General features: G+C 40.3%; 1 protein-coding gene and 1 pseudogene across 1 annotated transcript in view; one reads left to right on the top strand and one right to left on the bottom strand.

Annotated features, from left to right (window-relative positions):
- The window catches only part of MYO10 (myosin X), a 210,736-nt gene that overhangs the window by 69,655 nt on the left and 113,688 nt on the right, over window positions 1-27,393 (bottom strand). The window contains exons 5-17 of the mRNA XM_057496186.1: window positions 19,619-19,753; window positions 17,995-18,112; window positions 17,099-17,204; window positions 16,460-16,563; window positions 8,585-8,714; window positions 7,168-7,286; window positions 6,097-6,243; window positions 5,818-5,918; window positions 5,645-5,711; window positions 5,035-5,127; window positions 4,551-4,619; window positions 4,280-4,362; window positions 2,100-2,208 (exon numbers count right to left, since the gene is read on the bottom strand). Of these exons, the coding sequence (XP_057352169.1) occupies window positions 2,100-2,208; window positions 4,280-4,362; window positions 4,551-4,619; window positions 5,035-5,127; window positions 5,645-5,711; window positions 5,818-5,918; window positions 6,097-6,243; window positions 7,168-7,286; window positions 8,585-8,714; window positions 16,460-16,563; window positions 17,099-17,204; window positions 17,995-18,112; window positions 19,619-19,753 (1,381 nt within the window). The remainder of the gene's footprint in view (window positions 1-2,099; window positions 2,209-4,279; window positions 4,363-4,550; window positions 4,620-5,034; window positions 5,128-5,644; window positions 5,712-5,817; window positions 5,919-6,096; window positions 6,244-7,167; window positions 7,287-8,584; window positions 8,715-16,459; window positions 16,564-17,098; window positions 17,205-17,994; window positions 18,113-19,618; window positions 19,754-27,393) is intronic.
- On the top strand, window positions 14,045-16,453 carry LOC118918139 (60S ribosomal protein L12-like; annotated as a pseudogene).

Genomic DNA, 27,393 nt, shown 5'->3' with positions numbered 1-27,393 from the left:
CTCATTTGTCACTTCCTTGAAATAGTACCATTTAATAAAAAAAAAAAAACTAGCAAAAACCACTAGGATATTTCCATGTTTAGTACAGAATTCTGAGACTGCTCTCACTGGAGTAATTCCTAATTCATTAATTCCATCAAAAAGAGGGCCTATACCAGGCCTTCACTGGTCTTTGAGCCACAGCCTTTCTCTGTTATCTTCAAATCTTCAGGCAGATCAATCTTCTATAGTACCCGCTTTTTTTTTTTTCAGTTTTTTTTTATTGTGAAGACTCAAACATTTGCCAAAGCAGAGCATGTAATGAGTATTCTTCATGAGCTTCAGCTCATGGCTAATCTCATTTCATCTCTGTCTCCTACATACCACACCCACCTTTTGTAGAAAAGCAAATCCTAGATACCAAATTATTTCGCCCAAGTTTGACTACGTATTAAAGGCTGAACACTTTAAAACATATATGTAACTATCAGATCATCATCCTAAAAAGACTGTCCCTTACTATCAATACTAAATAACATGACTGTCTTCAAGCTTCATGTTATAATACTCAGCTGTCTCAAATTTCATAATTTTTAAATGGTCGGTTCTTTGAAATTGGAATGCAGTAAGTTCACCTAGTGGTGCTGCTGTGATTTTTAAGTCTCTTTTAATTGATTGGTTCATTCCTCCATTTCTTTTTCCTTCTTACAATTTCCCTGAAGAAACTGGGTCATCTGCCACACTACATTGATTCGTTTCTTCTTTGCTCAGAAAGCTAAGCTTTCAATTTCTCATAGATGATAGAAGGTCATGGCATTCATGGCCCTTTGAACTGCGGTACCAGTTCAACCTCATGCAAGTCCCCCAAGACAGGGCCCCGATTCCTGTCTCAGGCCTCTTCCTCTTGCCCTTGTCTCTACCTGCAGGGCCTGCCCACTCTTCCCATTGCCTTGATTCCTAGTCCAACTTAAGCCCCAAGTATCCACAAGTCTTCCAAGACAATACACTGTCCTAGAAAAAGAAAACGTAACACCTCCACTGGAAGATTAAGAGCCTAGGTCTGAGAGTCAGACAGGTTAGACAGGTTGAATTCAAATCCCAGCTTCGTCCTCACAGAGGGAGTGAATGGGTCTCCATGTCACTAATCCTCAGTTCCCTCATCTATAAAATGGGGATGATAACATGTACTTATAAGATTATGGGAGGGAGGAACAAGATAGTGTATATAAGGTGATTAGCCCAATGACTGGCACATAATAAGTACCTAATAAACAAGAGCCATTATAATTATATCCTATCTGGGTGCAACCTGCTCCTCACATTACATACCCAACACTGTCACAGCCATGCTGGTGCATATCTGGCTCATTGGCAACCATGCTGTACAGCAGACCTCACAAAGAACTCTACCCAGTGCGTCCAACTGTGAATGAAAGATGGCCTCACAGAGGGCACATTTAATAAATGCCTATTGACTGACATGCCTCCAGGTTCCTCCCTATTAGGATTTATCACTTGGGGTCAGACAGAACAATTACGTTAGGGAAACAGTCTTCATATGCTCTATCTCTAAACTTTCTAAAACACGTACATATATATATATGTATATATATATATATATATATATATATATATATACACACACACACACAATGCAAATAAGATTGTTCCTTATTTTCCCTGAAATCTGGACATCTGGACAAGGTAACTGACATTGATCTTATTTAAATATGCACTTACTGGTGATTATTCCCAATTAAGATTCTGTAAATATACCTGACAAAAATATAAAAATCCAGATATGGGAAGAAATAGACTATATTCACATGAGCCTCTAAATACAAATGAGAATGATCCCAAGTGGCCAAACAGTCCTCCTTAAGAACTACTATTTCATAAGCTTAGAATAAGCAGCTATTTTTAAAAAGGCCAAAAAAAAAAAGTCTACATTTTCATCTGACTCCAAAAAAGACGTATATTTTGTTTCTAAAACACTGTCTAGTTTAAAAGGACTATATAAAAGAAAGTAAATACCTCACAGATCTCATGCACATCCAATTCCTGTTTTCAATACTTAAGGTCACAGTAATGATCAATTAAGGCCAGCAGAGTACACTGACCTTGAATTGTGAGCTGACGGTCGGCCGCCGATGTTTGCTTCCACATTTCAAGGTATCCTGGTTATTGCGGCTTGAAATGTGTTCAAACAGGTCATAGATGAAGTCAAATCTGTGTAAGCAAAGAGCAGAAGGGCCATGAAGGGCACATCCCCAATTGTTAGGTGTTGGATTACTATAATTACAACACATTTTCCCACTGAATGTAACATACCGAGGCTTGGAAGAGCAACTTCCAAAGATTTCAAACCAACCATTGCCAAAGAGCTTTAGGAATTGGGGAAAAAATGTGGCCGCCTTCAGAGCACCAGAGAAGGCGGAAGTGGACTGGATTCACGTGACCCAGGGTGACATGCCGCTTCCCGGAGCACCACCTAAGCTCTTGCAGCCTTCATTTCCTTGCCTCATTTGTTCTTCGCATCTCAGGGCTGCAAAGACCCAACCGCCAACAGATGGAAAGGTGCTATCCCTGGGGTGCGAGAGGAGGGTTCAAATTCTGCCTCTGCTACTTCCTAGCTGCGTGGTTTGGGCAGGACTGCTTGACTCTCCTGGCCTCATTTTTTTCACCTATGAACATGGGGGGCAAATTTTAGAATTTATCCCATAATGTAAGAATGAAATGAGAAAATGTAATCTGAAGGCTGAGCATGGTGCCTGGCACACTGTAAGTGCTGATGGTAACTATTATTACTACCAAAAAGCTCTATAAAATTCATGCCCACTATGAGCTAAGAAAGTCAAAGGCCACTCAATAACTTCTTTTTATATTCCTTGCATGAAGATGTTATAGGCTGTAAAGTAAGGGTGTGGGGAGCTTGTTGGTGGCCTCACTGAGCCCAGGAAAGGTGGGGACAATGTCTGGCCATCCATGCTGTGTCCCAAGGCGGCCACATCAGGCTGCCCCGTCACTTCTCGCCTTGCCCAACCCTTTCCCATTTTTGTTCTAGGATGCTATTTCATGCTCACTCTTTGAAGTTCTCTAACTGTGCTTTGAGCACTTTGGAGAAAAGCTTTGGTCCCATTAAAATGTCACAGATGTCAAAGGTGAAAGAGAGCACAGTGAGCAGACGACCCAGCCCCCCAGTTTGCCGATGGCAACAGACGTTCTTCCCTCCAACCACAGAACCACTACATTATGACAGAGGTTCATCTCCACGCCTAGGATCTTTACAATGAAATGCTTCTATTTACATGAGGCTGCTTTTATTTAAATGTATCACTTTAATAACTAAGAAACTCTTTGGATGGATACCATGCTATGGTATATTAAAAACACTGCCATTTTTACAGGTCTGAACACTCATCGGAAGATAAAAATAGCTGACGATGTTGTAAATGGGGCATTTTCAGAGAGGAGAATGAAAGCAAATTTAAAAACCAAACACTTCCAATTCTGAGCTGCTAAGCTGACATTGTAGGGGGACTGCCTTTGCTCCCAGTTCACAGCTACCTAAGTGACAGGTGGCCTCCTGGCATTTGCATTTCTAAAAGTATTTACAGGTTTTTAATAATTGTGCTTGTTTCCTTCCTTAGATATTAAAAAATTTGTTTTTGTTATAGACTCACACTGGATCTGACACAGGAATTAAAAGCTTTACCGAAAGGGTTAGTTCCCCCACTTCTCTCTCACAAAGCCTCCTGACTTTATATACATCGCTAATCAACTATTGACTTAATGGTGTGAATTTACAATTCATGAAGGAATGTGTGATAAATTTATCATTTCAGCCAAATTCATACTTGTTTCTTTTGTCATCCTTCATTAGATGGCCTATGGGCCCTACAATCCCAAGGCTGCGATCAAGTTAAGCCATAGCTCTAAGCTTGTTGTGAAGGAAGAGGTCATACTGGTTAAGATCTTAGGTTACTGAGCCAGAGATAGATCAAAACTAGCTGTGGCATCTTGGGCCAGTCACTTAATTGCTCTGGGTCTCAGTCTCTTGTCTGCATAGTAGGATTAATAACAGCATGTGTCACAGACTAGCTGTGCTTACAGTACCTCATGAAATGGTAATCACTAATAGTATTATTTTATGTCATTTTATCAATAAAATATTGTTCAGGGAAGAAAATGATAGTTCAGGTTGCTTCCATATTCTTTTTTTCTATGCTCATAAATTACAGGCATTTGCACCAATATTACTTTGCTTGCTAACAATGTCTTGGGGAGGAAATTGACATACCGGCTTTCTCTGAGCAAGTTTAGAAGATCATCTCTAAAGGTGTCTCTGTTCTTCTCCAATATGCCCCGGACATCATACTGCACCTGGTTTTAAATAAATGAGAAAAGGTAGAATTGGTCCAAAGAATAATTTCACATCACAAATATCTCCTTTAAAAGCTGGACTTAAGAATAGCAGTCATTGCATTATACTTAGGATTGGCTTTTGAAATTACCATTTCTCTAAATACTAAATGGACAGATGCCAATAAGGATCTTATTTAAGAAATTACCTCTCCAGCGTAGTGTTTCACTCCAAAATTGTTGACTGCAACTCTGGGCTTCACGTAGAAGTGGTTATTCTAATTAAAAAAATAAAAATAAAAATGCTTCATTTCCATTAGTGATTTTCACTGACTTCCAAAGAAAACTAACTACAACAGTGAAGACAATTTCAAAACCCACCACGGATCAGAGGTTTAAGACAGCATGTGATGTAACTTGGCAAAACCATGTCATTTTTATGTCACTACAGTAGGTTAAAAATATAAAATTCTATAGTCATAAATGTGGGCATATTCTGACAAGGAGCCCCAATCTACCCCTTTGGCCCATTGCAATTTAGTTCAAGCATTCGGAGAAGAGCTTTGGTTGAGGAAAAAAAATCAAAGGTGGGAAGCATAGTGGGGACCAACAGAATGAAAATAATTAGTATGCAATCTTAATCCACAGATTTGCTATTTAGATGGAACTAAGAATCGGCAGGTTTTGACGTACAGCATGCTGATTATGTAACTTCTCCAATAAAGTGCTGTCCGTGGCTTGAGGAAAGTGGCTTTCTTCATTGATAAGGGCTAAGAGGCCAAGTTTCTAGAAGAGGGAAAAACGGTTAAATGAATTAAAAGTTGAATGTATGCCTCAAAATATTTTAGAGTGCCTTTCCTTTCTATTGTAAGTAGCTAAAAGGCATAATAATTTCACAGATTGGAAAAAATCCAGAATGATACCGTAAAAAAAAAAATCTAATTTAAATTCCACATAAACATAAAAATATTTGAGCCCATTGCAATTTTGCAGATAAAACTTTGACACTTGGCCAGTCTACTACTGGTCTGGCAAGGGTTTTGATACTCACTTAAAATCTAAGTGACGCCGATTCACACACTATTGATTCCAAAACACAGAGTTCAGTCAGACAATAGGTTTGAAGTTGCCAAGTATTTAAATCCAACCTTGCACATTTACATTTATGTTTCCAAACGGTCCATTGTGTTCTAAACATTCACATCTTTGATGTGCGTGTTCTCACAAGCAACTTCGTTCCCATAAATATGAATCAGCCCAGCTGGACACTCCTGGGACCAACAATTCTTCCTCAATACATTACCTTCTCGATCAAGTCCAGGCATTCTCCATTGTCTAGCCAGTCAATATCTTCCCACACTAATCCTTCTCTGTAGGAAGAATAAAAAGGACCAAGTTAGAATAAAATATAGCTTTTAAACTATCTAATTTAGTGGCTAATTTAAAAAGAATCGACATGGAATTCTGAGTGCTCACCTGCTATATTCTAGTTGTTCTAAAGAAAAAATATGCTTGTTGAAATATTCCTGAAGCTTCTCATTTGCATAGTTTATATTGAACTGCTCAAAGTGATTAACCTAAGGGGGGAAACCAGTCAACAAGTATCTTTAGTGCTCTCACTGTTACAAATAAAGGTGAAGAAAAGGAAAAATGAAATCTGTGGGGGAAAAAATATCCATGTTTGTTTAAAGAGATTTAAGATCAGCCAGTCCTGGAGAGAAAAGAATTCATGTGTCCCACTTGCAGGAAGCATACCTCAAAGTTTTCAAATCCAAAGATGTCAAGAATGCCGATAGATTTAAAGTCATCTTTGCCTTTGATCCTGCTGTTGATCTTCTTGATCACCCACTCGAAGCAGCGTGCATAAAGTGCCATGGCCAAGGAGTCCCTGCTATCAACTGCCTGTGGCAAGAGGAGACAGGGTCACCACTTCCGGGGGGGCCACACACAGTCCAGGCAGGTGAGGTGAGCCCATCTCCCACACCCCGCCAAACAGGGCAGGCACCTCACACCCAGCGTTCAGTGAATCAACACCACCCGGATGTCTAAAGAAAGGGCAAACTAAAGCTTGCCTATTTACTGTACAAAAGCAGGGTTCACCAAGAATTCCCTTAAATATCAGGCTTTCAAAACCAACTTTGTATGTTAAGTTATAGGAAAGGATTTGAATCAATATATACAGCTACAAACTTGATTAGGTTTAAAACTGTAATTCAGACCTGAGTGTTATTATCATCTTCTGATATTCTACTTTGTACACATAAAAATTGTCTTCATGGTATAGTTAGCATTTTTTTCTTATCCAATCAAGAAATTGGTTATTAGAGGGCTGGCACATATAATTGGCTCAAGGCAGTGGCAGAGGCAAAAATAATACAATGTCCTGTTGTATTGTTTTCATTAACAAATAATTACAGCTAATGCTTACTTAGGGCTTATTTAAACTAAATGAAATAAAATTTATTTGGAGATTGTTACCCTTACAAGAATCCTGTAATTAGGTATGGTAATTTTCCTTGTCTTACAGAGGAGGAAACCAAGGCACAGAGAACAAAATTTCCCAAGAACTCAAAGTAAGAAGTGTAACAGTCAGGACTCAAAATCACAAAATCTCCCTCAGACCAAATCCTCTTAAAGATGACACCACAGTGCCTGTAAGAAAACAACCCAAGAACTTTGTCTATCTCCCAGTATGAGTATCTTTATTTCTGATCGTGAACCAGTTACGTGAATGGTTCACTGCAGTTACTTATTCGAATCAAAGCCATAGAAATGATAACCCAGGAGCATCTTTTAAAACAAGCTTTGCTGGAAAAACACGTGTACCTGTTGAACGTTAAGCGGCGTGAGGATCTCCTCCCCCCTGAGGAACATGGATCTCTGGGTCAGAGCGTCCGTGAGCTGTGTTGGGTCCAGCCCAAGTAACTCTGCAGACCTGCCCAAGGCTGGGGATCAAGAACAAAACAGAAGTGGACACACAGCCCGGAGAAGGGACAGGCCATGGGAACCCAAACAGGTTCAAAGCTAACTCCACACAGCAACACATCAAAGCCGAGACTATTCCTAAATTCCTCAGGCAGAGCTTACAGAACACCTGTTCTGGTAAATTAATTCACTCCCTTAATGTATCTCAGGTTAGTAGCACAGAACCTGGTGCTTGAACAAGGCATGATTTGAGGGTGGAATCCCCAAGATGCTGTCAGAGGTTTGCAAGGTCAGAAGTATTTTAAATAATAATACTAAGATGTTATCTGCTATTTTACTCTCATTCCATCACTAGTAAGCAGAAGATTTCCCCTGGCTACCACCTCAACGAATGGAGCATAGAAGCAAATATGAGAATCTAACCAGATATGAGACTCATCCATTGCATTAGATATTTTTTTTAATTTGCAAAAGTTTAAGACACTGTCAGTCTTCGGATTTTTGTTGGCTTGGAAGAAAGTCATTTAAATAAAAATATGATATTTATTTTAATATGCAATGGGTTTATTACAGTTATTTTAAATGCCACTGTTTTAATTTCTAATGCAGCAAACATGGACAGATATGACCTCTTCGGGGTTCTCTATGGTATTAAGATTAATAAAAGGTGCTAGGGTCAATTATTTGGAAACTCTAGGCTCCCACAGAGCCATTCTGAACTTGAACTTATCCAATCCCTAGCCTCCATGCCCTCATACATTGCTTCCATCAGAAAAGTTTACAGAATACATAAATCACTCCAGGAAATGATAACTGACATACTATGTATTAACTCACTGAATATTAACACACCTCTAAGGTACTTTATAGACAAGGAGCCACTAGTCTGGTGGGGACAACCCAAGTTAACAGCTTGTGGCAGAGCCGGAACATGAACCAAGCATTCTTGCTTAAAAACCAAAGGCCTTCCCCGTCACACTGTGCCACCACTAAGTAACTCTGAAAAACCACGGCAGCCCTACACCCCAGATGCATACCATTTTTCCTACATCTAATCCTTGTTGGTCCTATTTCCTCTTATGGGGCCCATTTTCCTTTTCTCTTAGTAAGAATGAGAACACAGCTTCCATCCCATTCAGTTATCACTTCTCAGATGCTCCAACCCTCTATTAACAGACTATTCACATTAGATACAAAGTTCTGTAGCTCTCTATTCCAGGGGTCAGAAAACTTTTCCTGTTAAGAGGCCATCTAGTAAACATTTTAGGTCTAAGTTTCCTATCAGGGAAAAAGCCAAGGTGGGAGGCAACAATCTTACCTGTTTTGAAGGAAACCTGCGCCCCACCGGCAGTGATAAATTCTATGTTCCCAAGCTGTAATATACCAGCAAGCAACCTCAAAACTTCCCGAACTTCTTCCTTGCTAAACTGCATTACTTCCATTGCCGTCTGGAAGAAAATCAATATATTTACATGTTGTTTTTTTTTCATACGAAAGAAAATGAAAAATGCTCATTACTCACTTAGGTATTTCTCTAAAGGCAAGAAAACAGGACATAGAGGCATGCTCCTCACTTTCAAATGATAAAGACTTTACGCAAGTACACATACAAGAACCCGACATTAAGAATGTAGAATGCTGAGCAAGCCAATCAATGAAAAAAAACAAACCCCCTAGTTATGCCACAAAAGAATTACCTCTGTTGGTGGATAAAGAAATACTTTTTAATGCAGATATCAAAGCCTAATAAAACATTTATTTTCTTACAATAAAAAAAGGAGTGGGGACAGGACTTCATAGTACTCCCATAGGGTAAATTCTGGTTAAACAATGGTTAAATGTGGCAGGAATTCAAATAAGTGGAATAAAATTATCTATCAGGACCTCCACAGAGTTTTCTGTTCCTTTTATAATAGATACCTATGGAAAATCTGAATGGCTCTTTCTTCCCTAGATACTCTTCATATCTCTGTTTTTACTTTCTCCAAAGGATTTTTAAGGTCTTGGTCTCTGGAGAACAAATGAAAGCTAATGTTCTATGGTTTTGGGAAAAATAAAAACAGACACTTATGAGGGGTTTGCTACTAAATCCAAGGACCTAAATAACTGAAACCAACAGTCTTAATCATCTCTAAGATTCACTCACTTTCTATAGTGATTTAGGAGTCATACTCTTGTTGGGGGGAAATTAGCTAAATCACCACTTCCACCATCAAGAAACATGCAACCAAAGGCAGAATTGTTGGCAATACTGATGAAAATGACCTACAGAGAGAACGTGGATATGTAACGTAATGCTCACTACAAATCAGTATAATTTTTGGAAAACACGATTATTTAGCAGCATCATGCTGGGCCACACATGCACATAATTTTACAAAGTTCAGAGAGGGTATATAACTTTCTCAGGGTTGCACAATCAAGATTCAAAGTCAGGCCCACGGACCCAACACCTAAAAACTTATTATTCATTCAACTCTATTACTTTCCAGGGACATAAAAAGACAAAAGAAATCTCTGTAATGTCCTGAAATTTCAGAGCTGGTAATGTGTTACAAGGAAAATCTCAATAGGAAAGAAAGTCATGCGAAATATTCACTACAGTGTTAACACTTTCAGAGAAAAAAATTCTAACTATCCTATAATCAGACAAATCAAATACAATAAACTTGTTTGAATAGTGTATAGTTTTTAAAAGGAAATTATGAATATAAAGACACATGATATTTATGATAGCTTTATATAAAAAGTAAATTATATTTTTGCAACTGTAAGTTTCTAAGAAAATAAGGCTGGAAGAAAATACACAAAATTGAAAATACAGTTTACTTTTGAACAATGTAGGTTTCAACTGCACAGGCCCACTTGTATGTGGATTTTTTTCAATAAATACACTGGAAGCCTTTGAGATTTGCAACAATTTGAAAAAACATTCTTTTCTCTAGCTTACTCTAGCATAAGAATGCAGTATATAATATAGCACACAAAATACATGTTAATTGTTAATGTTATTGCTAAGACTTCTGGTCAATAAGCTATAAAATTTTTGGGGGGACGGGTGTCAAAATTTAAACATGGGTTTGACTGCATAGGGGGGTCAGCGTATCTAACCCCCACATTGTTCAAGGTAGTATATATTTATACAATAGTTGTGATGTTGGGTTGGCAGGCTCATCATTACATTCTCTCACATATTTTAATGTTTTGACAATATTTTTACAACATATGACACTATTAATAGGTGAATGGATGAGCAAATTGCTGTCTATTCAACGGACTATTACTCACTACAAAAAAGAATGAATTGTGTTATGTGTGATGTGGATAAGCAAGACACTAGACACAAGAGAATACACTCTATGATTTCACTTACACGAAACTCCAGAAAAGACAAACCTACTATAGTGACTGAAAGCAGGAGATCAGTGGTTTTCTAGTGGTCTTGGAGGGCTAAAGAAACTTTTGGGGTATAGAATTGTCTTTTATTTTGATTGTGGTTGTGGGTACATGAGAATTCATGTACCCAGGAATTCAAAATTCACTGAAACGTATAATTTAAGTGATAACATTTAATGATATGTACATTATATCTCAAAGTTGATTACTAAAAATAAAAACACCATGAATTATTTAATCACAGGTTAGAAGACTCATTTCAAGGGTATAAACAGAAATTGATGCGAAGAAGTATTTGTCAAGTGCCTGCCAATTCTGAAAAAGCCTATGGGAAAATATTTATTCAAATTTACTTATTGTAAAGCAAATATGGTTAAGAAATACGCAATATTTTCTTATTCTCAAGACCTTTCAAACAGTGGTAGGAACAAATCAGACATCAGCAAAATGATTACAAAAGCAACTACTCAGTGCAAAAGTTACCATTTTCCTTTTATGATTAAAGTTTCCTCATATCTCCTAAGACATATTCAACACTAACTGACAAGTTTTTTTTAGCTCATCTTAGAATGACCACAGAAACTAAATAAAGTCTTCACTCTTTAAGCCACCTACTTGGACTTTATAGAATACTAAAAGGAAATAAAATTTTTAAGCAGCTTACAGTAGCAGAAAATTACAAACTGTCAAATGAAAAGTATCAAAAGATGTCCCATGAAAAAATTCTTCATTAAGTTCTCAAAATATATACAAAGGTTATATATGGAGACATGACAACAAAAGAACTAAATGTGCTTATAGATTAATATATTTGTGACTTCTTTACTTTCAAGTCTAAATCTCAATGAATTTAATCAGTTAGGAGTATGGTGGTCGGGTGGTAACTGCATTAATCATACCATGGAATAATTTAGTGGCTGCAACTATTAGCAGCAGTGTGGATGTACATGCTGAAAATGATAGTAAGAGCCTTACTTATTGTCTCTTACTGTCCTAGACACCATATTTTTAGTAGCAATTCCCACCTCTTTGGCAAGAGTAGCCACTTTAAGGATTATAATAATCTTATTTTTTCAATAATATGGCTCAAGGCTTAAAAAACCCTGGGAAATCCTCAGTATAGTTCAGAAGTGCCAAGCAGCAATTTAGTTATAAAACTGGTTTTTGAAAACAGGTATTTTTGAAAATGGGGATGGCAAATATGTGATATGGTCCTAACCCCTAAGATCCAAAGGAAACCTATGGTCATCACACTAGAAACAAATAGAGAAAAAAGAACAAATTTAAAGTGCACCATTGGTGGGAATGTAAATTGGTACAGCTCCTATGGAAACCAGTATGGAGATTCCATAAAAAATTTAAAATACAAATACCATCTGATCTAGCAATTCTACTTTTGGGTATTTACCTGAAGAAAATACCATCTGATCTAGCAATTCTACTTTTGGGTATTTACCTGAAGAAAATAAAAACACTAATTCAAAAAGATATTCATTTGATATTATTCATTGCAGCACTAATAAAATAGCCCAGATATGGAAACAACCCAAATTCCCACTGATGGATGAAAGGATAAAGATATTATATATATAGGGTGGGGTGGGGGGGACAGAGAACAAGAGAGAAGGGAGTACTACTCAGCCATAAAAAAGAATAAAACCCTGCCACTTTGACAATATGGATGCACCTACAGGGGATTATTCTGAGTGAAATAAGAGAAAGACAAGTACCCTATGATTTCATTTATGTGTAGAATCTAAAAAACAAAGAAAATGAACAAACAGGAGCAGATTCATAAATACAAACTGGTGGTTGCCATAGGGGCATGGCGGGGGTATGAGAGGAAGCAAAATAGATAAAGAGGAAAAAAAAAAAATTATAAAATAAGTAAGTCACAAGGATGAAAGTACAGCATACAGAATATAGTCCCCAATAATATTGTAATAGCTCTGTATGGTGACAGATGGTAACTACACTTTATTGTGGTGAGAATTCCATAGTGTACAGAATTGTTGAGTCACTATGTTGTACACGTGAAACTAGTATAATACAGTATGTTAACTACACTTCAATTAAGGAAAAAAGGTGCTTTACCCCCAAACAGTACATCTGCTCAAGGTCTCACACAGCTGCGATACAGGGAGGTGCCACTCACAAAGGCATGGGGACCCCAGATGAATCTTGAATAAACAGTGTGACTGAAATGTTGGAAGGGGAGGCTAATCGGGGCAGAGTAAATTACAAGTAACTTGATAATAATGTATTATGCAATGTTATAACAGGTAATATTATGTTATTTTATAACATATAATTTGTTTATACTCCCAAGCATTCCAACATTTAAAGAAAATGACATTCCCAAGCTCGGCAAAATCAACGTAGGAAAATACAAATGAAAGCATTTGACTTTGGAAGGAAATACTGAGATAAATTACATTAAAAAAACAGCCAATATAATCTGTTCCAATTGTTTTTCTTTCTTCAGAAGAATGAGAGGTTATATGTAGACTGTTCACCATAGTCTTGTGGTGCCGATAACAGTGGAGACACACAGCAGGTGCTCAAACAAGATAAATACACAAAATTAAGAGTCTTGTGTCTTTTTGTCACCATTTCTATGTTACTACTGGTGATGGTGCTATACACGGCATAAATATGGGCTGGCTAGGATGGACAGTGATATTTATGATCTAAGAAATACAATTATAATAATTATGCTATCATTAAAGTTGAATATGCATTATAAAAATATGATGAATGATAAAGGAAATAAAATCCTCAAATTCAGCCTAACATTTTTGTTCCAATCTTTTTTCTGCATATATAATTGCCATATATACATGCTATATATAAAATGCTTATTTTTTAAATAGAAGGATTATATACTGCTGCATCCTGCCTTCCCTACTTACTATGTAATAAGCTAGTTTTTCCATATTATTAAGTACCTTGAGCATGTTTTGCTTGCTGCAATGGATCTTATTTTATGGGTGTAAGAAATTTAATTTAAGCCTTTCCCCAGTTCATGATTCTTGTAGGTTTAGGGGAAGAAAAACTTATTTTCTCTAGGAAAGAATACTTTTTTCCTTCTTTCCAAAGTTGCATGTTTATTTGTTTCTTTTCTGACTGCATCCCTCAGAACTTCCAGAAGATTAAATAATAGCAAAAATTAACGTGTTTCTAATTTTAATACACATTCATGGGATTTTCATTAACATTTCAGATGGGTTAACACTGAAAATCAGTAATTGCCAAGTGAGTATTTAAGAAGCTAGAAACAGAACACTTGCAAAGTTTGTTGTGGACATTATGTCAATTTCATGTATAAATTTTTCTTCCTTTCTAGAGGATATGTCCTTTCATCCTAAGACCAAAACCCATCATTTCAACTTAAAAATAAAAGCTAGCACTCACACTGCAAGTAGGCCAACCGCCAATTATGTGTAGCTCAGAAAAAGAACAAACAATTCTGAGTTAAAAAATGATGGCTCAAAAGGAAAGCAGAGTGGAGGCGTCAGATTAACTCTGCCAGGCACCGCAGGCCGAGGGCGGGCCTCGGTGCCCAGTGCTCCCTAGTGGCCAGGGAGCTAAACAGGACGGGCTCTGGGATGGAACTGCCACGTGGAGCACTGGGAGTCTGTCACCACAGACACAAAACACTGTTCTCCAGCTTTAGGAAAGAAGCAAAAATAAAACAAAATAGAGAGAAAAATCCTGGGACAGACTGGTTTTTTTTGTGCCTTACTCATCAACAGTAAGAATGAATTTTCATACTTATTTTAACATATGATCTTTCCAGCAAAGACAGTGATAAATCAATTGGGAATTGACAAAGTTTGAGTAGGGAGAGAAGTCTTAGGGGGCCAAAGCAAAATTGGGAAAGAATTAAAGAAAATAAAACACAGTTCATAAAATCCAATTTGCAAGGGCCAAATCCCATGCCATGCCCCCCCAGGGTACACGACAATGCTATCTGCAAGACACTGTTCACAGGTTAAAAACAGATGGGGAGCAAAAACCATTTTGCATCATGAACCAAATAAAAGGGAGGGATAGGGGAAGACGAGTTTGGTAGCACAGCTTACTCTATTTTTAATTTCATTTTTAATTTAAGGATACATACATTGGACATGAGGAAATGATGTGTGTGTGGTATGTATCCACTTAAAAAAAAGACTTGATTTTCCGCTTTTGGCTCAGAGGAGGCCATGGTGCAACTTTCTTCGGTTGTCCCGAATCAGCGCTCAGCCAATACCCGCTGCCTCCACCATGCCCTCTAAGTCCAACCCCAACGAGATGAGTCATATACCTGAGGTGCACCAGTGGGCAAGTTGGTGCCACGTCTGCCCTGGCCCCCAAGATTGGCGCCCTGGTTCTGTCTCCCAAAAAGGTTGGTGATGACCTCGCCAAAGGGACGGGTGATTGGAAGGGTCTGAGGATTAGGGAAGCTGACCATTCAGAACAAACAGGCCCAGACAGAGGTGATGCTTCTGCCTCAAACCTGAGCATCAGAGCCTTCGAGGAGCCATCAAGAGACAATGAGCAGAGAAACATTACGCACAACAGAAACATCACTTTTGATGAGATTGTAAACATGGCCTGACAGATGCAGCACTGATGTTTAGCTAGAGAACTTTCTGGAACCATTAGAGAGATCCTGGGGACTGCCCAGTCTGCGGACTGCAAAGCTGATGACCATCTCCCTCATGACATCATGACATCAACAGCGGTACAGTGCAATGCCCAGCTAGCTAAGTACTACAAAGGAAAAATTTCCGATAAAGGATCATGTGAAAACCAAAAGAAAAAAAAAAGACTTGATTTCATACCACAAGGCATTCTTATGAACAATCTAGAAGAGTAAATGGGGGATAGAGAACAGAGAGGAATCTGGGTGCACCCAAAGCAGGTATGACCTGCCTTGTGATTGACAGTCTGGGGTTTGGAGTTAAGACTGTGTATGGATACTAGCTTTATGAGGCACTGTGATTAGGCTGGTCACCAACCTGAGTCACAGGACAGACCCAACTGCAGTTCCTATCCTCACAGGGTTGTTACGAATAACCAGAGAGATGGCTCACATCAAGCGCATGTCATATGTGCTCGATCAGCTGCATTTATGATGACGAATCAACTCCAGATCCCTGTACCATCTGGTCTATAATCACTTTGGCAAAGGCCATGAGACCTCACTGATGAGCCCTACTGGCCATGTTCAGTCAGGTGGGGCTGTTAATACAGCTCGATGACCAGGCTTCCTACACAGAGTCACCTTATCACAAAATCCTTATAATACCTGGAGCTACAAGACATCACATGTGTCTACAACTCACAGTTGTTAAGATGACTACTATTCCTGCAAGCAGAATTAGGCTGAGAACCAGACAAGACCCTAAAGGTACCTGGTCTAATGGTTGACAGATTTGTTTTTAGCTGCAAAACTCATTAAAAACAACAACAAAAAGAAATTTGTAAGTTCAAAAATGGAGGATTTGCTTACTTCAATGCCAAGCCCATGATTTTTGTTTTATTTTTATTTTTTTGAATAGCTGTCCGAAGTTGACCAAGTCTATCTGTCCTGAAAGACAAAGACACCCGTTTTCTAAAGAAAGAGGATTCCTTGGATTCCCTTCCAGCCTGGAATGGTCTGTATTGCGACTGGGAACAAGAAGAAAGTATCTGTTCTGTCATAGCGGTGCAAATGTAATTACTTTTATATTTATTTTTTAAAAACCTTTTGAAACAGATAATGAAATCTGTCACTTTTAACAGGGAAAAATAAAAGAAAGTAACTTACAATAACTTCACTAAAGGATTCCTGATCATTGATTGTCGTGTCTTTTACATATCCAGACTGATTCAAGTAGTGGTAGTTTTCTGGCACAGATAAATAAAATTCTTCTAAAAAAAAAAAGGAAAACCATAAAATAATACTTTACTGGTAGGATAAGACAGAACCCAAAAGAGTTTTCACTTTGTGGCTTTAAAAAATAAAGTACATAAGCTTTTCTATAGTACGGTATTAAGTGCTTATTTATCATCTAGGGAAAATAGAATTAAACTCAATGGGATGGTAGGAAATGTTACTGGGGAAAAAAAAAATCGATGAGGATCCTGTTTTGACTGTTTTCTCTTAAAAACCAAGTGTTTAAGAATTAAAAGTAAAACTAGGCACATTATTTTTTTTCATAAACATCCTTTAAATCAGAAAGTACCAAGATTCCAAAAATAAACAACTCAAAATTTCTCTGTTGATGATTTTCCCTCCACATTATCTAGCTCTACAATGAATTGAATGTCTTCTGATGCTCTCATATATTTTGTTTTGGCTGGTATAATATCAAAGTCCAAACAGATGTCTTCTCACTCACTGACGGTTTTTAAAGGGAAAACACATTACCGCTATGTATTTCTCTGCTGTGTCGCATTTACCCACCTCTCTCTTCAGGTTCTAGCCCTGCCAGCAGTGCATAGAATATGTGGTAATTCCTTTCCCCAGGATTTTGCCTTACTACTCGGTTCTGTGGAGATAAATCAGATTTCTATTCAGAGATGCTGCTTCTGCTTATTACAAACCAGTAATTTCCAGAAATTGTTATTATGGAAGGAAATGTGAATTCAATCATGTTTACTTACTTTCTCTAATAAATCTTCATGTGGAAAGCAACGGCAAGTCAAGGAACAAAACCAGGCCAAGGTGCGCTCAGTTAGCCTTTAATTTTCTATTCTCTGTTACCCAAATAGTTACAAGTCCCTGTTTCTTTGACACTGAGACTTCAGGAGCCAAAAGACAAGCCATCAACACACAGATTCATCTAAATCAATTTCAAACATGACACGGCGTCCTAGGAGGAACCAAATTATGGGGCAGAATTTATTCCAAACAACAAATAACTGATACTTGACAATGAATCTGACTTTTTACATTAAGGATATCAGAGATTTCTGAGAGAAAAATGGTTCCTTTTCTCCTTGAGTAATTAATAGGCCAAGCATAGTGATATTAGAACGATAACTAGGTAGAACCAGGAAGAAATGCTTCACATTCTTTATTGGTCCTCATGATGAGCAAGAACAGTTTCTGCTCTTGGTGACAAGTAGTGATTTTACAGCATCTTACTATGTTGATGGACAGTGACTGTGAACGGGGATGTGGGGGGGACTTGGTGAAGGGGGGAGCCTAGTAAACATAATGTCCTTCATGTAATTGTAGATTAATGATACCAAAAGAAAAAAAAAAAAAGAAAAAAAGAGAGAAAAAAAAGAGAACAGTTTCTGCTTAAAGAATCAAATACTACAGACAAACACTAAATGAAACAGGATACAATCTACAATTCTCCCGCCCTGAATATTTCCCTTCTGGCAGATGTTCAGCTGCACAAACTTCCCAAAGCGACTAGAGTTGTTATTGTACACCGTCTTCGCGTTGCCGAAAGCTTCCATGATGGGACTGTGGAGGAAGGGAGAACAATGTCTAGTTATAAGATAAATAAGCCCCCGAGATGTAAAGTATAGCGCAGGGAACACAGGCAATAATACTGTACGTAACTGTAGTTATAGGTAACTAGACTTACGGTAACAAAATATCAAGTCACTATGACACCTACTGGAAACTATGGCATACTGTATTTGAGCTATACTTTAAAAAAGAAAGAAATGAGGACAGCAGCAAGTGTTAACAGGGCAGATCTAAAAACGGCAAGCACATTCCTCAGAAATATCAAAATAGACAAATGCAAGACAAATCTGAAATCAAAAGGACCTATGGTGACTGTGTTTATTTACAGAAGAGCAAGATTTTCCAAGCATTGGCTAGAATGGGTTTATAACGTGTATCTATTTTGAATGGGAGATCTTACAGCTGGTTGTGTGAGCACAGGATGCTAGCCAGAGTTAAAGAGACGGCAATGGCTGGTCCCAGAGCAGACTAGCCTGGGCTTCTCCACACCAGCCAGGGACTGCACAGAAAAAGCCTCCTCTTGAATTCTAGAAATTGAGAAAGTACTGGTCCTGGAAATTTCACCCATTTGTTGTATGTCCTGGGGCAACTCAATTTCTTTGGGTCTTCTCCAACTGTGAAATGGGTGAGACTAGCTCAGGGGTCAGCAGACTCTTCTGTAAAGGACCAGATAATAAGTACTTTAGGCTTTGTGGGTCAGGTGGTCTTTGCTGCAACTATTCGTCTCTGCAGCTGCAGCTTGAAAGCAGCTGTAAATCATCCATCAACAAGCGAGTTTGTCTGTGTCCCAGTAAAACTGTATCTATAAAAACGGTCTCTAGGAGGAAGGTGCAAAAGTTCTGGAGACGGATGGTGGCCATGGCTGCCCAGCACTGTGAATGTACTTAATGCTATGAAGCTGTATTTACACTGACAAATGCTTACAATCATAAATATGTGTATTTTATGACAATTAAAAAAATGAATGGTTTGAATGCTGAAACAAAAACAAACAGGCTGCCCCTGATAGAGTTTGCTGACTCCTAGATGAAATTCTAAATAACAGGATGTGTAAAGCCCCTATCAACTCAAAAATCTTGTAAGACCCAAATCAGACACTGGGCAGCCACGTAACTGAAACAACAATTCAGGTGCTACCTCAGTGCACGACCCCCCTTCCGGCCCATGGCCATGCGACGTAGTGCTGACGGTGAGCACCTCCAGGGATTGGAGACCACTGGGCACCTGCTCATCTCCGTGCTAAGCCCTGTTACACGCTGGCTGGAGGGTGAAATTCCTGCTGACCAGGAGGCCTCCACAAGCTAGTCAAACGCAAACCTGGCCCGGTGAGGGAGGCTATCAGAAACTGCCAAGCACATGTCAAGACTTTTCCTTGAGGAATTGTAAAAGAAGTCAAGAAAGAGAAAACAGCCCACTGACTTTAACTCTTTTTTCAGTAAGCCACAGCCTGAGGAAAGTGAAGTCCCCGAGTTGGAAACAAAGGACATGAAGAAATACCTGCTTTCAAGAATAGCTTGTTCAACACAGGACGTCTTCTCCTTTAAGGACAACTCCAAAGACTGTTGACTGATGACCGATAAAAACTTGAGCATCAACTTAGTGCTTTCGGTTTTGCCTGCCCCACTCTCACCACTGAAAGACAAAATGCAGACATTTGTGCTTCCAAATGTAATTTCTTCTGACAACCAGTTTGGCCGATATCACTACAATTTGTCCACAGGACAACTGTTGAAAGGTGGGAAGAGGACAATCAAAATGCCTGTGTTGTGTCAAGAGTTGACTTAAAGGGACGCAAAAGCACTTTCTCCTGCTGGCCACACTGCCTCAGGGGTTATGAATGCTTCTCCTTGGTGTGTGTGGAAAACAGAACAACCTTTGGTAGTCAGGGTGTATGATGGATGGGGCCTCTCCCGGGTGGGCAGCTCTGTGAGAGCAGACACCTTTGTTTTGTGCAGTCAGAGTCCCAGACATCTCAACAGGGTCTGGCTGCTGGAAGGAACTTGGTAAATATCTGTTCAATGAATGAGCACAGTTAACAGAATCTTTCTAGGAAATACAGAGGTAAATCTGCATACAAATGCAATCATTCACAGCTATTATTGAAGGGTGGAGGAAATGAGCCAGCAGGCATTTGACCCATACCAAACCCTAAATAATCCTACGAGGGAGGCAGCAGCTAAGTGTCCAAGTCAGAAACTTAACAGGTCTGAGTCCAAAGTCCTGCAGAGGTGACACGTAGGTGACAGTTAAAGTGAAAAAGCAACGCCAAGGGCAGGGATGCCAGTGAGAGGAGTACATGGGCACAGCTGTGTCTTGAAGGACCAGCCAACAGCAGCCAGCAAGGGGCAGAGGGGAAGGATTTGTGGTCAGACAACGGGGGCAAAGCACAGAGGCCAGCTGAGCAGGGAAGGATCGTACAGGTAGTGGGATCTGGGTCTAGCTCAGCTGGACAGATTAGTGACAGTGGAGAAAGAAGGCCTAGCGGATGGAGTCTGATGGTCCTGAGGCAACTGCAGGAGAGGAAGACTGAGCTCATCCACTGAGACCAGAGCTCCCTGGGAGATCAGCTGTTGTGATCAGGCGTGTGGTGGGCAGGTCTTGAAGAAGTACAACCGGTATGGAGATGAGAGATTTGGAAGGAGAAATCCATTTAATAATTGCTCAATGGGCAGGACAAAGAGCTGAGCTCCTAAGGAAGCAGTTCTCATTGAGTGCCACAATCTGGGAAGTTATGAAAGAGAAATTTTTGTGAAAACATGGTAAGTGATTAAGCACAAGAAAGAAAGAAGAGGAAATGACTCAGAGATGACACCATCTGTGCCCAGGTGGGAGCCACAGGCCCCTGGGGAATCTCCACTGGTCTAGGCCTATCTTAGTGATTCCATTCCCTTTGTGAGTGACAGGGTTGGCCAAACGCAGGAGCCACGAGTCCAGCCAAAGGCTTAACATCAAGCGTGTTGAGGACTCCAGAAGAGATGGGCAGGCACACACGAGACCAGGCATGAATGGCAGACTTGCCTCGGACAACAAATACCGGGGAATCCACACCTATCTTGAGATCATAAGTGAATGACAAGGAAATCAGAGACGCACCTAAAGGGAGTGGCTGAATCCACAACCCTCAAACTGTTCTGCCTCATGTTGTCTGAGAAAATAAAGACCCGTGGAAGTTAGGCCAACTTTGGTTGGTTTTCTATTAGCAATCAACCTCCCTAGTAAGGGCTTAGCATTCATCTTTGTGTAAATGGCACCTGCCTAGTCCACCACCTGGCACACAGGAGGCACTCTGCAAGGGTATACAGAATGAATAACATAGGATTTAAGAGAAAGTTGCAAGAACAGAATTCTTGTTATTAAAAAAAAAAATCTACCTAGCAGTTGATGAATAAATTATATGAAAACAAACACAACTTAAAGGGGTAAGTTCTCTAGTTAAAGCATCTGAGGCAGAAATGTTGTGTGTTCTCTGGACCCATCTCTTTATCTCTGACACTCAGAAGTGGATGACAGTCAACCTCCTTTGTAGGAAGGGCACTGATCAGTTAGTAACAGACTAAATGTGGCCAACTGAACAAGAGAGGGCTGTTGAACAACCAGGCACGAGGAGAGCACGCCATTCTCTCTCTCTCTCTCTCTCTCTCTCTCTCGAGAGAGAGAGAGAGAGAGATTTCCACGTCTGGTAGCTAAAAAATCCCCCTTCGTGGTCCCCTGGGCTCTCCGTCTTCCCTGCCTGCCGAACAGGAGCCCTCAGGGATGGCACATCTCTAAAACAAAGTGACATGTGGAATAGTCAACTCTCTCACCTTCCCATGTGGAGCTTCAAAATGAAGAAGAAGGAAACCCTTTCCTTGTTTCGCCCCCTAAGACTTGAGGGCTATTTGTTACAGTAGTTAGCCTACCTTGGCAAACATAACCAGGCAAAAATACCACCTTGGAGAAGATACTATTCAAATTGGACAGTAAAGACTTGGTCAAGGAGAAGAAAACCTGAGGTGTCTCATAATTAACCACTCACAAGTATCAATCTTCAGCCACATTTTTTTCTCTGTGTAGCATATTTTCTTCAAGCATTTAAGTTTTTTGATATGTAAGTAAAACTTGAAACAAAAATAAGAGATTTGTCCAGTGTTCAGCAATAGTTCTCCAACTTGGCTGCACATTAGCCTCTCCTAATATGTTCCTAATCCAAACCTGGAAAGGGAGAATTCAATCATCAGCATTTTAAAAAACTGTCCAGATGTTCCTACTATGAGGCCAGGTTTGGAAACCATCACTCTAGAGAGCAGTTTCACAGAACTCAGACTGGACTGTACCAGGAGAGAAGCGGCGGCTCCTGAACACGGGCCTGCGGAAGTGTTACAGGAACAAGGCAAAGAACAAAATAATTAACTCATGTATTGTGAAAATCCAGAGGTATGTCGGACGTTCTGGACAAAAATGTCATGGTAACAGGACTCTCTGCAGGTAGGACGCTTTTATCTAACCTTCCTCATCCTCCTTTCCCCACCCCTGCCTGCGAATTCCCCATGAAAACAATTCATGGAGGGTCAAACCAGTGTGATCTTTGAAGCAATGGAGATGATTTCCACAGGTATACTTTTCCTTAAACATCTGTGTGCCTGTGCACCAGGCTGCACTGCAGGCAGAGAAAACAGTCACGAGCTAAATGGCCAGGGACAGTGTTTGTCTACGATCCAGCAGCAGAAAGGGACCTCAAACAGTTATAAATTATGGTTGAGTGCCGTCAAGTATAAATCTCCAGGGATGGGAGGATAATCTGGATGCAGGGTAAAGGTTCAGTGAAGATCTAGGGCGGAGGGGACATTTAGACAGAAATGTAAAGATATGCACAGGACTTAACTGGGAGAAACAGGAGGATGGGGAGAGGAAAACGGGGAAGGGGAGAGAGACACTCTAAGAGGACGAGAGGCTGGGTGATGTGGAGGAGGGAAAAGCAGCCTTCGTGGCCACATCGGGGAGTTGCAAGGGGCTTGGTCCCACTTGAGAGATCGCTTTCAACTACGGAATTGGTTCTTTTAAAGAGGGCACTGGGGTGGTGGGAAAGATCACGAATCACATCCTCCCAATCACAAACCCCATTTTCAAATTAATCATTGGTATAATGATTTATTTATAATATACATAATATGCCTGTTACATATGTGTGACATTGTGATTTATAATTAGAAATCTATACATTTCCTGGCACAGATGTCCTAAAATCCTTGTAATTTTCTGAGTGTTGGCAGCAGCAGAGGTATCTTTTACAATGTTAACTAGGTGACTTCTGGAAAGCCCCTAGGTAACCAAAGGTTGGGGGCTGGTTGCTCTGGGGAACCAACTAGGTGATGAGAGGGCTGGAATGATCAGGCCCACCCCCTGCTCTGCAGGGAGGAGAGAGGGCTGGGGGCTGAATCCAATCACTGACGGTCAATGATTTAATCGATTGTGCCTAGTAGTGAAGCCTTTAGAAAAATCCAAAAGGATAGGGTTTGGAGAGCTTCCCAGTTGGTGAATGTGTGAGATTTGGGGACATCCACTTCCCTGGAGAGAGCATGGCAGCTCATGACCTTTCCCCATGCCTGGCCCTGTGCACCTGTCCATCTGGCTTTCCTGAGGCAGTTTTATAACAAACCAGCAGTCTGGTAAGTAAAGTGTTTGAGTTCTGTGTGCTGTTCCAGAGAATTAACTGAACTCAAGCAGAGGGTCGTTGGAACTCCAAACCTATAGCTGATCCATGGGAAGCACAGGGGACAACCTAGACTTGCAATTAGTGTGGGAAAAGGAGGTAAAAGAGGTCAGTCTTGTAGGACTGCGCCCTTAACCTGTGGGATCTGATGCTATCTCCAGGTAGATCGCGTAAGAATTGAGTTTACTGCTTGTAGACTGGGTATGATATATGCTATATATATCATACATAATGACATTACAATGATATATATAATTAGGTATATACTTTGCTGATTGTAATCGCACATCTATGAAGCCAAAATAAATTTAAGAATTAAATACAAATAAAATATAATACCAATAAAATCCAAATTAACAAGACTAATTTAGCTGCTGGTTAACGTTTCACTCAAACGGAGCTCTGCCTCACTGCTTCTCTTTTGAGCCTGGAGCGCTCCTGCTACCACGGGTGGCACGGTGACTCACTTATCCCACCTCACTCCTTTATTCCAGCAGCTGTAAAGCATTTATGATGTTATTTCACCTTCGCTTATAGCACATCACTTACATACCAGTCCTATATTTTTCTCATTAGCCCATGGCAATTATAGTCCTAACCCTCGGCGCCAACACAACTGGAAACACAAACATGGGCTTCAGAGAGCACCGTTCCCCCAGGTGAACCAAAAAGAGCTTATATTGTTAAAAAGCTCTATCAAGGTAAGAATGACAAAGAAGAAAGTAACCAACAGATGATATGGGGCCTTGAAGGCCGTACAAAGAGGTTTGAGAATTTTTCGTAGGCAGAACGGGAAGTCACAGGACAGCTGAAGCAAGACAGGGTCACGATCAGGTTCAAGACTTTAAAGTCCCTCTGTGTGGAGCGAGGTGGCGGCGGCACGAGGGGACGCATGGAGATGAGAGGCGATGCAACAGGGTGGGGGGGCAGGCAGCAGGAGGGCGGCTGGTAAGTGCCAGGGAGGAGTGGGGAAGGGCCCCGAGAGCCCAGGGGCCTGCCCACGTGACGAGCCGGGTGCTGGCAGTCCAGGTGCGCACAGCTGTCAGCTCTCATTAAACTGTGTAAAGAGGGTCAGTACACTTGACTGTACGTCATTTTACCTTAATCTGGGGGTGGGGAGGGAATGACTTCTTGATCTCAGGCTTGGGATGTGGCAGGAGAGAGAGTCCACTTGCTGAGAATGAGAAGTATGGGAAGAGGAACACATTTTTGGGAGAAAATTAGGATGAGTTTAGGACGCGCCACCCCGGACATGCCCAACAGAGATCTCTGTGATGGAACCTCAGGGGCACTTGGACAAACACTTGGAACTAACTCATGGGGGAACTGGCAGGGGGAGATGTGTAGGTCTGGGAGGTCACGTAGACCCAAAGAAAAGGCAGGCTGGTTAGACGATGAGGCGATGGGAAAGGACTGCGGAGTGTGCGGAGAGTAACGAGGCAGCCCAGAATGCTGGCACTCCATGGGGGAGAGTGGGAGTGATGTGTGGTTTAAGCAGGGGGTGGGGTGAAAGGGAGGAGGGCCTCACACACGTGACCAGGGGCCCTTCACCCACCCCGTGGGCCAGTCTCCCAGTCCAGTGCAGGTGTCAGCAGACTATGGTCCCCAAATCTGCCCTACTGCCTGCTTTTGTAAATAAAGTTTTTTTGGAACACAGCCCTGTCTTCATTTGCATATGTCTAGGGGCACTTTTGCCCTCCAAGGGTAGAGATAGTAGTTGTAACAGAGATGGTCTCATCTCTAATGCCTAAAATATATGTACACTCCCTGGCTCTTTACAGAAGACTTGCTAACACCTGACATTCTCCATCCTGTGAATCAAATTCCTGATTCACATGATTTTCTCAGAATATACACTCATCACCCTGTTGCCTGCTAGCAGACAGTTAATTTTTCTACTGCCCATAGGATTCAGTCCAAAGGTCTTAGCAAGCAGGACAAAGTCCTTAAGGTGTGACCCTGCTCCAGTTAGAAGGATTCTGATCTGAAACAAACACAGGGAGATGCAAGTTCAAATCCTGTGTCTGGTGCTCAAACCTAAAGTCTCTTGGCAAGTCACTCAACAGGCCTCAGCCGTTTCCCCACATATAATGCCTCTGAGGCATGTCTGAGGATTACCCCACAAAATCAGTCTTTCTCCATGGATGTCAGCTCCCTTTTTCTGCCTTCCCAGCTCTTTCACATCCCTCAGCAAATCCTAGAGCCTTAGAGGCACACCTTCTATTTCCAAATTATCCTCATTTCACCAGAAGCTTCTGTACCCTACTTCTCCTCTATGCTGGCCATATTCCTACATACTTTTTGACTCATGATCATATGTACCTTTCCCTGTGAAATGCCAGGTACATATTTCTGTTATGGCATTTGGTGGGCTGCACTAAAATTACTTATTTGCCATCAGTTTCTTCCCCTGGGGTAGAAGTTCTGAAGGGTGGTGATTGGTTTTTTTGTTTGTTTTTTAAATCCTAAAAGCCTAGTACAGTAACCTGCCATACCACATGAGCAGGAGAGCTGTTCCAGGTCTTATTCTGGTTGGTGATTTTCAAATCCAAGGTGCAAATTTTGTTCACTATTCTGATCCAATCATTTCTAAATATATTACTGGAAATAGAAAAGGACCAAACACCTAATTATCATTCCAGAACATAAAAAGAAATTTCTCGAGTTTTGGAAAACCAAAATATGCAAAAGCAAGCAAAGGTCCTAAGCCAACAGTTGCTTCATATATCTATCCTTTGATTGACAGCTACTGAATGCTGGCCCTCCACCAGCCACTGTTCTGGGCAATGAATTTCGTAGACGAATTAGTCACACACTTCACCTACACTTCCTATCTTAAAAGGTCATACACACTGAAAAGACCATAATCGAACTAAACTCTGCCTGCCCAACACAATGTATGAAAAACTGAAGTCAATGTAAAACATACTAGATCAACTAAGGTCAAATGTTGACCTTGTTAGTTGAAAAAAAAATTAGCAAGTTTTAAATTTCTATATTTATATTTTAAAAACTATAAAGGCATAAGCATTTGTTTGAGTGTGCACAAAATGGTAAGATAAAACTAGAGTGTAAGAGAAGTAACAGCCTTGAAAGTGAGACCAGGAGGAGGCTTGGCCTAGAAGCCCAGAGACGTGGCATTGCCACCACCTCGCTGGGGACCTCGGCCAAGTGACGAAGGCTCCTAAAAAGTGAGAGAAAAACTGATATAAGAGGTCCTGTCTAGTCCCAAACAGGTTTAATTTCTGGTTTTAAAAGTATTAGCATTAGAGAATATTTTGAAGTAGTAAATGTTGAATCCACCAGGGGGCAGATCACGCCTGCAGAAATAAAGGCCAAATTGAGGCTAGTACACTGCAATTTTTATTTTTATACTCAATTTTCTGTTAATTTCCACAGCCCCAACCTCATTAAAAAAACTGGAGCTATCTGTTAAAAAACAAAACACATTTTAATGAGAAATCTATTCTCAAAGACTCTGTTTCCTGAGTCAATTTAGATAAATACAGTTCCTCTTTTCAACATGAGCATTTACACAATGGACGCCTTCTCTTTGGGGTCCATGCTCCCCCTCCCTCAGCCC

This window comes from Manis pentadactyla, chromosome 2, assembly GCF_030020395.1.
Source record: "Manis pentadactyla isolate mManPen7 chromosome 2, mManPen7.hap1, whole genome shotgun sequence".
Lineage (NCBI taxonomy): Eukaryota > Metazoa > Chordata > Mammalia > Pholidota > Manidae > Manis > Manis pentadactyla.
This window is presented reverse-complemented; position numbering and strand designations above follow the sequence as displayed.